General features: G+C 41.8%; 1 protein-coding gene across 1 annotated transcript in view; it reads right to left on the reverse strand.

The window, feature by feature from the left end:
• The window catches only part of ADARB1 (adenosine deaminase RNA specific B1), a 60,079-nt gene that overhangs the window by 26,589 nt on the left and 19,930 nt on the right, over positions 1–13,560 (reverse strand). Inside the window, exons 3-4 of the mRNA XM_041487687.1 lie at positions 7,336–7,410; positions 619–1,550 (exon numbers count right to left, since the gene is read on the reverse strand). Coding sequence (XP_041343621.1) covers positions 619–1,550; positions 7,336–7,363 — 960 coding nt within the window. The 5' untranslated portion in view covers positions 7,364–7,410. The remainder of the gene's footprint in view (positions 1–618; positions 1,551–7,335; positions 7,411–13,560) is intronic.

Consider the following 13,560-nt stretch of genomic DNA (forward strand, 5'->3'; position numbering starts at 1 on the left):
CTAGTTCATTAACTATTTGATTTAGATTACTTCTCAGCCAGATTTACTCGCCTAAGTAACTTCTATATGCATATTAATTCATTTGCCTAGAGCACACCCCTTCAGATGAGAGCCATTTAACCACACATCCTGGATGCATACACATGGAAATCAGAGACAGTTGCAACAGCCTCACTTAATCTGACCTTGACTCGCAACAATTTCTGTTTGCAGGAGAGAATGATTTTCTTCTCTGCTAAAAACCATTGTATCAAATAATAACTTCACTTGAAGCAGTAATTCTCACTTGAACTCCATCTAAGTCTTGCTGCCTGAGACGAGCAAGATGTGATTCAATCTTTCCCCAGCACAAGCCATAATTCAAGCTGGCACTGGTGCTCTCTTACACAACAGGATCAAGGCTGAAAACATCAGAAACAAAGCCTCTTCTCTGTGCAAGAGAATACAAATTGTCAGAAGCTGTAACTGTATAAATCACCTAATACAGATATGCATACATATATATAGACACATATATATCTGCAGAGGCAGAAATGCTGTTCAAACTGATTCAATACGCCATCTGACTCCTCTTGGTCATTACCCAAAGCCATCCACAACACCCAAAGGGCTTCTCACCTGTGGCAAGTGTAACTGGAGCCCCTCGCTGGGAATGGGCTGGCGAGATGGAGTCTGGTCCAGCTGCATGTTGAACAGGGATGCCAGGGCTGACTGAGCAGCCCGAGCTTTCGCCAGCTTTTTGTTCCTTCCCGAGCCTTCGAAAGTCTGACCGTCCACTGCCACAGCCATGACAAAGTTCTTGGCGTGGCTCTCTCCGCTCTCCGAGAGGAACTCGTACTTCAGCCCAGGGCGCAGCTCGTTGAGGATCATGACGGGATTCTTCCCGCTGGCCGTGGGGTAGGGGGAGGGTGGGGGCAGAGGCGACTGGGAAAGGCTGCTGGCTACGGCAGACGACGGCAACCCGTAGTCCCCGCCGGAGCCAAAGGAGCCGTCCCCGTTGGAGCCCAGGTAAAAGGAAGCATCAGAAGGGACCGGCGTCTCAAAGCCGTTGAAAAGGGTGTCGGGGAAATCGGCTTGGTCAGACGTGAAGTCTGTGTTGACCGACAGAGTCCTGCCCATGGCCAGGTGGGCCTCCGAGGCGTTTGGGAACTGGACGAAGGAGCGCAGAGCCTTTTCGGCAGCGTGAAGCTTGGCTTTCTTTTTTGTTGGGCCAGACCCCTCAAACACCTGCCCGTTGACTTCCACCGCCATCACAAACATGGGGGCGTGGACAGGCCCCGTCTGGGAGAGGAGTTTGTATTGTAAACCGGGTTTAATCTCGTTAAGCTGCATCAGGGCGTTCTTTGGCAGAACGGGGCCGGGCGTTTTCTTCCTCTTCTTGGGGCGAAATTTGGAATGGCCGTTGTTGCCCTCCTCCAGAGGTCTCTTCCTGCTGCTGCTGCCACCGCCGTTGGAGAGCGGGGTCCCCTCGCCAAGGCCCTGCCCGGCGCTGTCCTTGGGGGGAACGTTGTCCACATTGCGGTTTTCTTTAATGTCGGTGCTGCTCGAACCTGCGGTGCCCAGAAAGAGTAACTTACAATGCCTTCGGTGCAGGATCTTGTAAATGCAAAATTTATAGATTCCTTTATCTCTCTTTGTAACTGGTTAAGTGATGTGTGCTCACAGGTTAAATGTTTTTGCAATGCAACTGGGGATGACGATAATGTAACACAACCTCTCAATAACTCAAGAAATAACACACTCAGTCTTCAAACCACACACCTGACACAACTGCACAGCAAAAAAATCACTACAACCTTTTTCATTTTAATTATGAACAAAACTTTTACTTCTAAGTTATATTTAACCTCAAAAACTCTTTAAATCAACAATATAAGGTATAGCAACATATGCCCACAAAACAAACAACTACCATTAGTAAAGTAAAAATGGATGCCTAAGACCACAACTCTGAGCCAGATATTTAACTCTATTCTATTATCAGTTTGGTCATGTCGCTTTTTTCCCCACAGTGATTTTAGTTGCTTAAATTGATAAACTGCATAAATAAAACCTTTGTTCAGAGAAATGAAAAATTAGGCAGCTCTTTGGTAAGTACCATGACTGAAGAGTGTTTGAATGCTTTTATTTCTCTTTAGCTATTCCATATTTTTCAAATTCAATGGGTTTTTTATGCCTTTTCTAAACATTTATTTCACCTCATCCCAATTTTCTCAGGAACTACAGCAGCCCACTGTGCCAGCAGGACCACAACTCCATAATTTTCCAGATAGCCTTCTATTAAAAAAATCTCTATTTTGTCATTTACAAGCATAATTCCTTGTCAAGGAAACTGCTGTAATGGAGTTACAAAGCCAAAAATCACTAGAGATCCTCTCTAAGGCTATGTAGAATAGAAGTATGACAAAAGCTGCACACTGACTGAGATAACATTTTAATGGGAGGACAGGGAAAACAATACAATATTAATGTAATGATTTGTTTTCAAAAATGTAAGTTGGGGTAATGATATGTCAGAGCTATATATAAGGAACTGAATTTGCTATAAGTTCAAAGACCTCATTTTCATCCTGATAAAGAAACAAAGGAAATTAACTATTTGTGCTTTCTACTGGCATTTGTGAATGAAAAGGCAAATGCAATAGATCAAGTATTTTTAATTCTCCTGTTCCAAAACTTCAACCTATGTGTATTACATCTACACTGACTCAAGGTGACAAATGGTCATTGAAATTAGAGCAAACCAGGTGAAAGCTCTCCTTCACAGTGACAAATTCCAGTCATGCTTTCAGTCTTCCCTAAAAATCCCCTACCATGCACACATCACTTCACCCAGGTTACAAAGCTGATGGAATGGTTACTAAATTTTCATTTATAACATCCTCCAGCAAAAGCTCGATAGGTTACTCCTTTCGGTGCTCGAAGAGAAAAAAGGAAGGAAAAAAAAAAAGATCAAAAGAAAAAGCCAAAGTAGGAATACAATTCATTAAGTCATAGCAGCACAACAAAGAATTTACAGTATTGATCATGCAATTAAGGCATTTAAATTCAGGCAAAAATCAAAATTCTGAAGTGTTTCATTGCTAGAAATCTGCTACATTTAATCAAGTATCTCTTGTTCAGCAACAAACATATTGCCTGGAGAATGAAGACTATAGGGCCACAACTGTCAATACAAAGTGTTCATGCATATATTCTTTATAAAAATATGTATTTATGGTAGAGGAATCTAAGGACAATGGAGGAAATTTTAAATCTTTCCTTACATCATGAGTTTCTTACATCTCATCTAAAAAACTGCCCTTACTGGTGGCACCAGCTATTTGTTATCAACCACCAAGACTTTAAATCTAAACAGAAATCATTAACACTAATTAAGGGTCTCTGATTTTATTTCTTTTTATATGAAAACCACTACCAGTGCCTGTAGGAGGAAAACAGGAGTTGAACAGCCTTCAGCTGAACATTAAAAACTTTTCCATGTAAGCATGTCAGCTGGAGGAACTCCATCAGGCAGGGGAAACAATGTCCTGGCAGAGAGGAGGGACTTGTAGGGAGCAGGAAATAAACTTGCAGGCTTACCTTGTCTCATTAAGAGAGAAGGGAAGAAAACTACTCCTTGCCTGAGAGCTACTAGGCTTTGTTAGCTTTGGAGAACCTGCAGGGTGGAAGAAACTTGGAGAAGAAGAACATAGGGAGCTGATCCTGAATCAAACCAAGAGACCAGGAAATGAGATAACTGTGGAGCTGATCCAAGTCCAAGTCTGTGATGGAAAGTGAAAGACTTTCTGTGCAAACCAAAAGGACCTGAGCTTGTTTCAACCCACACAGTTGCTGGACTGCAAAGAAAGGTCTCTGCCTTTCAGACCAAGGGTGAAGGTGTGCTTTTGGTCCTTTTGGTCAGCCTGTCCAGCCCAGCAGTGCTGAGGCTCTCTAATTACCTGAGGGCTTGGGAAGATTAGTCAAAACATAACCTGTTCAAGTCAGAGATGTTCAAGTCAAGTCACCTCTAATCTTGTCCATGTTCAGACATGGACTAACTCCTCCAGCCCAGCCTCTCCCTGGATGCCTTTTCCAGGCATGCCACCCTTGCAGAGAAGTTAGGAATGGCCCTCCTGCTCTTCCTCACCTTGCCCAGTTGCCCACATGTGACAGGGCCACCAAGAGACACCAGGAGAGAGCATCACACCAGCAGAAGAACGTATACGTGTTTTCCCAGGGACATGAGTGACCCGCCCCAGGGCAGCCTCACAGTTCTAGGCTCTCCCAGAGATCATGGCAGGGAGCTACACATGCCTTTTTCCCCAAAAAACACATTTTCTAAAGGCTTTTAAAGACCCCATAAACCCATGGTATCCACGATGTCCTGAGCAAGGTGCTTCACCACTTCATTATAAATGGCACAAAAACATCTCCCATCTCTTTCTTTGATGCTAGTCTTACTGCATCTACTGGGGTTTACTTGCTATTTTTTCAAGTTTGATGATTCTAATATTAAACACCTCATGTTGTGCATGATTTCACAGAAAATCTCTAATATTTCCAATCTTCAAATTTAATTTTTCAAGGAATGAATGCTTTAGAGAGCCCTTCGAAGTCCATCACATCTGCTGTGTATTTAAGGCTTTAAAGCAGCATTAACACATACATAAACACTTGATGACTGAGATCCTGTTTTCTTAAACATTTATATAACTGATTATTTAAAAAACAGACATTTTTCATGAGATTGGTGTATTTCCTTGTCATTAAAAATATCTGGCAGCTTCAACTAGATATTTGACTTATATCTGTGGAGGCGACCTTAGTAAAAATCATAGTTGACATCAACAACTTCAGCAGAAGGACAGTTCTGCGCTCCAGATTTCAGCTGAGCACTTACAAACCCAACAACACTCAAAACAGGAAAATGGCATGGGGAATTTTTCATGCCAGTAAAGAAATAAATCTTTCATCTGGACGTGCTGGTTTATTTTTGGGTTTATTCCCTGTAATTAAAAAGTGTCTGCCATTAAGATGCTTTTTCCATTGGGGACCTTCCATTACCTGCCTGCTAAGAGACAACACTCCCCCTGCTCTGTCTGATTTGGAACACAGTTAATTAAATACAACTCTTCGCTGAACCAAAAGATGGTTCTAGCTGCCCCTTATACTGCTGCTCTAGTTGGTGGCCTGGGGAAATTCTAATTAAGTCATTTTTTTTAATTCAAAAATAAGCAGAAAAGACCACATGCTCTCTTCAGAGCATCTTTTAGAAAAAGGAGTAAATACATCAAAGATAAAGATCAGGAGAGTCACATGCTTGTGTTCCAAGTGTTCAGAGTACTGCAGACACACCAGCCATGCAAAACAACAAAAAACAAATAAAAACATTCTAAATAACCATCTCTTTCCCCAAATATCTTGTAGCATCTCTATGACCAAAGGATAAAGAAGGAAAACACTAAAAATTGAAGTCTGAAACACTGTTTTCTCAGGGATATTAATTTATTAATGTAAGACATCATCACTGTCTTATATTTCATCTGAACAAAAAAACAAAAATCATCTTAATTCTGGTTACTGCAGAGGAATTCTTGTTATGCAACCACAGGCTACCAAGACTGCATAGCCCACCTTCCTTTCTTTCAAGAACCTTTTCCCAAAAGCAGTTACATAAAATAATAAAAAATTAAATAAGCATCTTCTAACATGCCACTTCACAATTATAAGAGATTAAAAGTAAAAAGAGATAAAAAGTTTAAAAAATATATCTCTGCACAAATCAAAGCAAATAACTTAAGAATTTAAACTTTGATTTCTGACCTCCCCAAATCAGATGATTTAATTTTCAAATTCATGAAGAAGGTCATCTTGCACTTTATATGAACTGGGCTCAGCCAAGGTTCTGACATCTCACAACTGAAATCATACAAATGCATTCCCTAAAAAAGTTCTATGGAGCCAAGCTCCTGACAAAATAACAAATTCCTTGAATGGTTTCCCATATTGATGCACTAACACACAAAAAAACACAGAAGAGGCAAGAAAATTAGTGTTTTTCTTAATGACACAGAGTTAAAGAATGTCCCTATAAAGAGATTATATTTCTCCAGCTCAGGAATGCACCTTCTAGTCATGTTCAGCTATACCATTATTGAGAAAAGGGATGTTTTATAAAAAAAAAAAAACTATGAGAATTATCCAATTACACTTTTTGAAGGCCTCTGTAGGGAAGGTACCTTTAGAAATAGTTAAAATATCCATGTGAAGTAATTTCTCATATATCAAGGAAAAGAAAATTATACCAAGCATACGGCAGTTGAGTTCACTGTTTCACTAAAGAAAAAAGATTCATTCTATTTCAGGTAATATTTTTCACTTCAGTTTTGGCTTTTTTGGGGGGAAGATGTTTGTTTTGGGTTTGATTGGTTTATTTTAACATAATGATCTAACTTCCTCATCTCTCTCTAAAATTGTTCTGTAACTCCTCCAGACTGAACTGCAACTCTTCTGCTCCAAAGCCAGTGCTGGGCTTTGTCACCTTTGCCAGTTGCACTCTTTAGACACTGTCACTTGGGGGAAAAATAATCACATTTGTTATAACATAATGTACAATTATTTACAGTCAGGAAAGGCACAGCAGCAACAGAACAATTCTCTGAGTCACAGAAAAAAGAGACAGCTGAAAAGCAAGTAACAGTAAAAATATTTTAGAACAGTTCAAGGAGAATACTCTTCTCATAAGTTATTGGATCTTAATTATACCCCAGAGTGAGCAGTCTCACACACTTGGCTACATCAAGTACACACCAAGATGATCACTTTATTTGACTACTTTTGTGCTTTAAAATCACTTTAATAATTCAGTAGCTCAGGGCTGGGACAATCAGCATCTAAAGAGAATAATAAGCCCATGTGAGACCTGCAGAGAGCTTTTCCAGCTCCTCCTTTGCTTTTTCCTTTCTCTTTTTCTGCTCTCCCTCCTTTATATTGTACTCTTCAACTCCATCCCCTCCACCTTACCCATCACTCCTTACTGGTATTTCACCCTTGGCATGGGCACTACTGATATTACCCCTCCCTTTTCCACTTCTGGTTCAAGACAGGGAAATATTTTGATTAGTCAGCTGCTGTAGGAAAAATATAAAGTACAATACAGAAGGTATAACTATATTAGCATATTAAAAACACTGTTAATGCAAAAGCTCCAATTCACTCTTCTTCACTGCATTTTAAAGTATCTTCATTTCTGCACCTGACGTTCCTTTGCAGTTGCCCCTGTGCTTGGAAGAAAAAAAGTTACTTTCAGGAACTATTAGAGAGTTTATTACAATGTAAATAAACACATCTTACTCATGTTTTCTTCATCATCTACATCCATTGTGAAATATCTTTGCTGGTTTCTTGGCTGGCAGAGACGGCTTCTGTCTGGAAAACAGGGAGGGGGATATTTAGGCTTTAAGGTACCAACTTATTAGGTTCAAAACTTATTCTTAATAAGTTTTTAAGAGCCTTTAAAAGCGGCAGCCCAGGCCCTGGCTTAGTACTGGGCTGTTTGGGTAAATCCTGACTGAAGATCCAGCTCCTAAAACTGAGATGTCCATCAGACTGAAAGATGCAGCCCCAATCTGCCAAAGGCCAGAGTGGGATGATGAAGATCACAATGAGGTCTCCCCTCAGTCTCCTCCAGGCTGAACAAGACAAGTGCTCCCAGCTGCTCCTCCTATGGCTTCCCTCCAGACTCTTCACTTTCTTTGCAGACTCCTTTGGACAATCTCTAATAGCTTCATGTCTTTTTCACATTGTAGTGCTCAAACCAGCCCCTGGGACTCAAGGCGAGGCCATGCCAGCCCAGAGCAAAGCAGGACAATCTCCTCCCTTGCCCAGCTGGGGATGCTGTGCCTGATGTCCCTCCTGGCTGCCAGGGGACTGCTGATTCCTACTCAACTTGCCATCAAAGAGGACCCCACAGGTCCCTTTCCACAACACTGCTCTCCAGCCTCTCATTCCTCTCATGTCCTAGTCCATACACACAGCCAGGGTTGCCCTACCTCAGAATCCAGGACTTGACCTTATTATTAAACTTCTTATGGTTGGGGACTGCCCAGCCCTAAAATTCATCAAGATCTCTCTATAGGGCCCCTCTGCCCTCGAGGGAGTCAACAGCTCCTTCCAACTTAATAGCAGCAGCAAACTTATTTAGTGTTCCTTTGATTCCTGCCTCCAGGCTGTTTATGAAGATGTTGAAGAGCACAGGGACAAGGACAGAGCCCTGTGGAACCCCACTAGGGCCTGAACACACACCTGATGTCACTTATAACCCCTTGTGCCCAACCCTTGAGACAGTTTGCATTACACAACATCAGCACACTCCACTGTAACAATAGGAAATGAGTTGACTGTAATCAAGAGAACTTGTAAATAATTATCACCTTAATTAGCACATCACACCGGCTCCAGTTACTCCTGCAGCACCACTTTGTACTCAAGAATTAAGGACTTGACAAATTCCTAGTTTAACTTCTATCAAGGAGATCAGTGAGCTCCCCGAGCCAAGCTAGAAGTGAAAAAGGCTGCAGAGCTGCCCCACACTTCCACACTATGGATAAACCCTCCTGAGGAGCTGGGTTACCAGCCTGGGCTCAGCACCCCACCCCACAGCCTGAAGGAGAAAAAAGGCAAGCTCCTGTCTACTAAAAGCAGAGGCGAACACAAACTCCACTTGCTTTTTTTTATTTTTTTAATAATTTCAGTAACTGTGCTAAAACAGATTCTGAAAGCATCGAGGAAGATAAACAACCAAAGACAACTGACAGAAGAGCCCTAAGGCACCTAAGAGATGCAATCCTACAGTGTTACTGCAGCCAAATGACACTAAGCTCTCTGTTTTAAGCTTTAACCACATGTGTTTAAGAGTTAGGCTACTCTTGGCATATAAAGAATTATCGCCTTTCTTTTCTAATTCTGTCTTTTTTTTCTCATCCTGTCTTTTTTTTTCTAATCCTGTCTTTATTAAAAAACACATGAGTCCAGTTAGCAGCACTCAGCTCCTCCCCTCCAGTCCCCACAACTGCACCAGCAGATCACTCTGGTAAAGAACATACGAGTCACAAAACCACTAACTTCAAGACCTTCAAGGTCAAGTCCACCCTTTGACTGAATATGAGCAGGTCCACTGAACCAAAGCATGAAATGTCTGTTTGTTTCCTGAGCAATTCCAGGGATGGTGATTCCATCACTTCCCAAAGCTAAGCCTCCCTCACTTTAAGCACTACAAGACTGTGTGTGTTTTATACAAATAACTGATTTCCATTACCACTAATTTCTAACAACTACCCACTTCAAATCAAAAATACTTGCAAGAGAATGAATCAGATATTTAAAGAGTACGAAATGTGGTGGATACCCCAACGCCAGGATTGTTCAAAGCCAGGCTGGATAAGACCTTGAGCAACCTGGAGTGGTAGGAGTTGTCCCTGCCCACAGTTGGGACTGCATGATCTGTAAGGTCCATTCCCATCCCTTAACATTCTACAATGCTGTGAATAATGTGTAGGGGACAGTAGTGAGCTGGGCAGAGAATGAACTCAGTACTCTGTACACACATCTATCTTTCAAACTTCCTCCCACTGTAATCCATGGATTTTTTTTTCCCCACCTGGATTTCAAAGGTAGAGTATCTGATAATAAGAAAAAAGATTTTTCCAAGTCCTTCCATATAAAATAGGACCTATGTATGCCCTTAGAAAGACAGGGGAGATGTTTTCACCAAATGGACTCTGAGCCCAGGCTGCTCACTACAAAAAAAGCTTCCTCTCTTGCCAAGACATGCTTGACTACTTCTGCAATCATTAGTGATTCAGTTATCATTTCATTTTGAAGAAGGAAAGGCATTTCCGGCTTCTTTGACCTTCCAAACTTTTATTCAAGCAGCAAAACTGCATTAATAAACATATTCACTGCCTGTAAATAACCCATCTAGCAAGTGACATCCAGGAACATCTCAGGTCCTACAGACACAAAGACACCACAAGAGGCTGGGTAATGGTCAGTGGCATCTGAGCAAGGACACCTTCCAAAAGGACTTCACTGAAGCTGTGCATCTGCCTTGGACACCAAGGTATGCATGATAAACTCCCAAGTTTCATTCCTAAAATGCTGCTATAGGATAAGGGACACAACTACAGTAACACTCTCAGCTTTGGAAAAAACTTTTGTTGGTGAAAAAAAATGTAAGAGTAAAGGAAAAAGCTTAATTGTTGCTCAGAGATTAACAAAGCTTTCAAGAACAGCAATAAGGGATAAGTGCCATAAATACAAAGTGATCAGTCTATTTACAGCAGGTTCTGTGTGGAATGGGGCTGTGGCAGAAGCCAGCTCCATGGCTACAGAGACTGTTTTCTCCCAGGTATACTGATAAAATAAATTGAGGGTTTGACTGCACTATGCTGGTGTAGCAGAGGAGAGGTTTTTGTTCGTAACAGAGCAACAAACCTCCACCCAAGCTCTTACCTAAATTCACTCACTGAAGCCAAGGGATTCTGCATAGCAGCACACCCCGAAATGTTCTGACTACAAAAACCTTTATTCTCCTAGATGCATTAGAAGCCAGCCATACCAAACAGGAAAACAGTATCTAAATGTATGCTAATTTAAGTGGAGCCAGGAAAAAGTACACCTTTAATGCTCTCCTGGTTTTAAACTATTTCATTCCTGTAGAGTATTTCCAAAGATAGAAAGAACATCAGAAGGACTTAAAAATGCAGCAGCCAACACAACAGAATTGGCCTTTACTTACACAGGAGACTACTTAAGAGATTTTTAGGTAAATGTTAGTTATAGTAAATACATAGCACATGAGGACTTAGAGATAACCTGCATTTCTTCTGTTTCAATATCCTAGGTATCAACTGCATGCAAAAAAGAGTTGTGAAAGACCTTAAGAGTTATCTTGGTTTATTTGCATTACTGAGAGAAAACCTAAATATGTATTGAAAGGGAAATTTAGCAACTAACAACACGTTAGATGCAGCGAATAGCATATATGGAAAAAATCCCATTAACCTGACAGATGACAACTATTAGAAAACAGTGTAAGTCAGAAAGCTGCCGTTTTAGAGAAGTTTCATATTTGTTAAGAAGTCCTCTCCTTCCAAACTTTGAAAGTCAAGTGAAATACAACACTGGCAAATGGATCTTTCTCAAAGTATTTCTGACAAACTGGATTTCTAACGAATCCAAAGTGCAAACACTGAAGCAGCACTTAGCAAAGAGGTTCAAACCTCACCTGAAAACGACATTTACAACACCACCAGCACCCCTCCACCAACTCCTTCGTTCCAGCATTTGAACGCAGCAGTTAAAGCCCTACCTTTCCTCTCAGACCGCTTCACCCTCCTGCGCTTCCAGTGCACTCGGGCCACGCTGCAGAGGCTCCCCATGCCCAGAGCCATGCCTTGATGTGATGCCATGCACCCCTACCACCTGTGCCACCCTCACCCTCTCCCAAAGCAGCAGCAACCTATTCCCAAAAGGAAGGTTATCCCTGGGCTTCCTCTACCCAGCCCCTGGAAGCCTGGAGTGCACTGATGCACAGTCCAGTGAACAAAGATGAGCGGAGGATGCAGCTCACCCTTACCCACTGCCAGAGGCACATGTGACAATTAACCCTTTGTCACACAAGGGGCAAGGAAGGACAGGTCTCTGAGAAGGGCTAGATCAAAGGCATCCTTACTCCTAGGTGGGGAAAGGCACAATTAATTTTATTTTGTTAATAAAGGAGGGCAACTCTTCAGTCTTGCAGCTCAGAAACAAGGAGAGACATAAGCAAGGAAATATTTACACAGCCTAGTGCATGAAACAAGATGCTTTCAGCATCCTTTACAAGTGTTTCTCATGTTCCCATTTCATACACTGCCTCAAAAGGCACAGAATGTAGCTGGAAATAGCAGGAATACATAAATATGCCAATCTCAAATATACTTTAGTCACAGATTTTCCATACAAAGGTTTCTATCAGACCTGACCAAGAGGCCTCCCATTGTCAACATCACCTGTGGTATTTTCCAGCTTTTTCATAAACTAAAAACTAACATGTGACATTATAGGATAATGTGGTATCATCCTGTTTTCCCGTTTGAGTGACCAACAAACATATGTTGATCCTGTAGATCCTACAGATCATGAGCACAGGCTGAGGGTTGCAGCTATCCTTTAATCCTGCCCTCAGATTAAACCTCACAGGACAAAAAAGCACCTTCCAGCAGGGAATGCCTGCAGGGGCAAGCTCCACAGGTTTCTTCAGTCTGCCACTGCAGTGATGAGACCTCTCTGATCAGTCACCTCCAGCTGCTCTCAGACCTTTATTTCTCAGCACATCAGCAACACAGCACATGAGTGAATCTAGATGATCTCTGGTACATGACTTACATGCACCATCATATTTTGACAACTATCCAGGCTGGCATTTTTTGAAAAACATTGCCACTGGCATCTTAAAGTAGAAGTATTTCACTAACCAAACCCAACATGCTCCAGCTCACCACTGGAACTGGGCTGATGTGCTAACAGGGAACTCTACCTGCTGGCACTCATTCCCCAGATCCCAGGTAACAGCTTTTACATCTCCAGACTGTGATGGAAAGCAGAGACTGAGTGACTGTAATGATTTTTGTCTGAAGCCTAAGCACTAAAAGCTTCGAACTTCCCCACTTCAAAGGAACTGAAGCTCTACTTCAGCATCCAAGTTACTAGACACTACTTCTCTGAAAATGAAGAAAAGAGCAACAGGATCATTTGAGCTCAGCTGACACTGAATTTAGAAAGAAGAACTAACCATGGAGGAACAAGCCACCAATGCAATAGTCATGCCACAGTCACATGTTCACCAGTAAGATCAGGAGGAAATGAGTCCCATCAAAGAGCAACTCCACAAACCAGTGCTGTGCCTAATTTGGTGTGGTGTTCTGCATGCTAATTAACAGTTTCAAGCCAGGTTTCACATCTCAGTACACAATAAGCTGTGTGTGACAGACTAAGGACATGGAGGGTGAGGTATGTACACAGCTTTGAAGGAACAGCAACACTGACAAAGAGAGAAAGGGAAAAAACACCCCTTAGGGTGACGAGAACTCATTTTGCATCTTTGAGAAAACAGCACAATTTGTAAAATGCAAAGAGCAGCCTGTGCAACTACTGAGCCTTTTACCATAGTTCCTTCAGCTGCTCAAACTTTTACCACCTTGTTCTCAACACAGCCAAGATGGAGATACATAACAATGTGCATTTCTCCTTCCTTCTGGGGGAAGAGTTGCTGCATTAGCTATCTGACGTCAAAAGTGATTTTGCTTTTAATAATTACTTTATCAGCCCTAATCTGTCAGAGATTTGATTCACAAAATTTAGTGTAAAGACTGAAAAGAGACTTCTTCAGGTCACCTTTGTAGCTCTCCTCCCCAAAGCAGCTCCTAACTCTACCAATCCCTGCTCCTCAAGGCAGTCACTCTGGGGTATGACACTCAGGAAGGAGGCATAGGACAAGGCATTGAAGGATGACAGCTTTGAAGGGAGAAAAAGGTC

The sequence above is a fragment of the Pyrgilauda ruficollis genome, unplaced genomic scaffold (genome assembly GCF_017590135.1).
Source record: "Pyrgilauda ruficollis isolate IOZ18807 unplaced genomic scaffold, ASM1759013v1 scaffold83, whole genome shotgun sequence".
Lineage (NCBI taxonomy): Eukaryota > Metazoa > Chordata > Aves > Passeriformes > Passeridae > Pyrgilauda > Pyrgilauda ruficollis.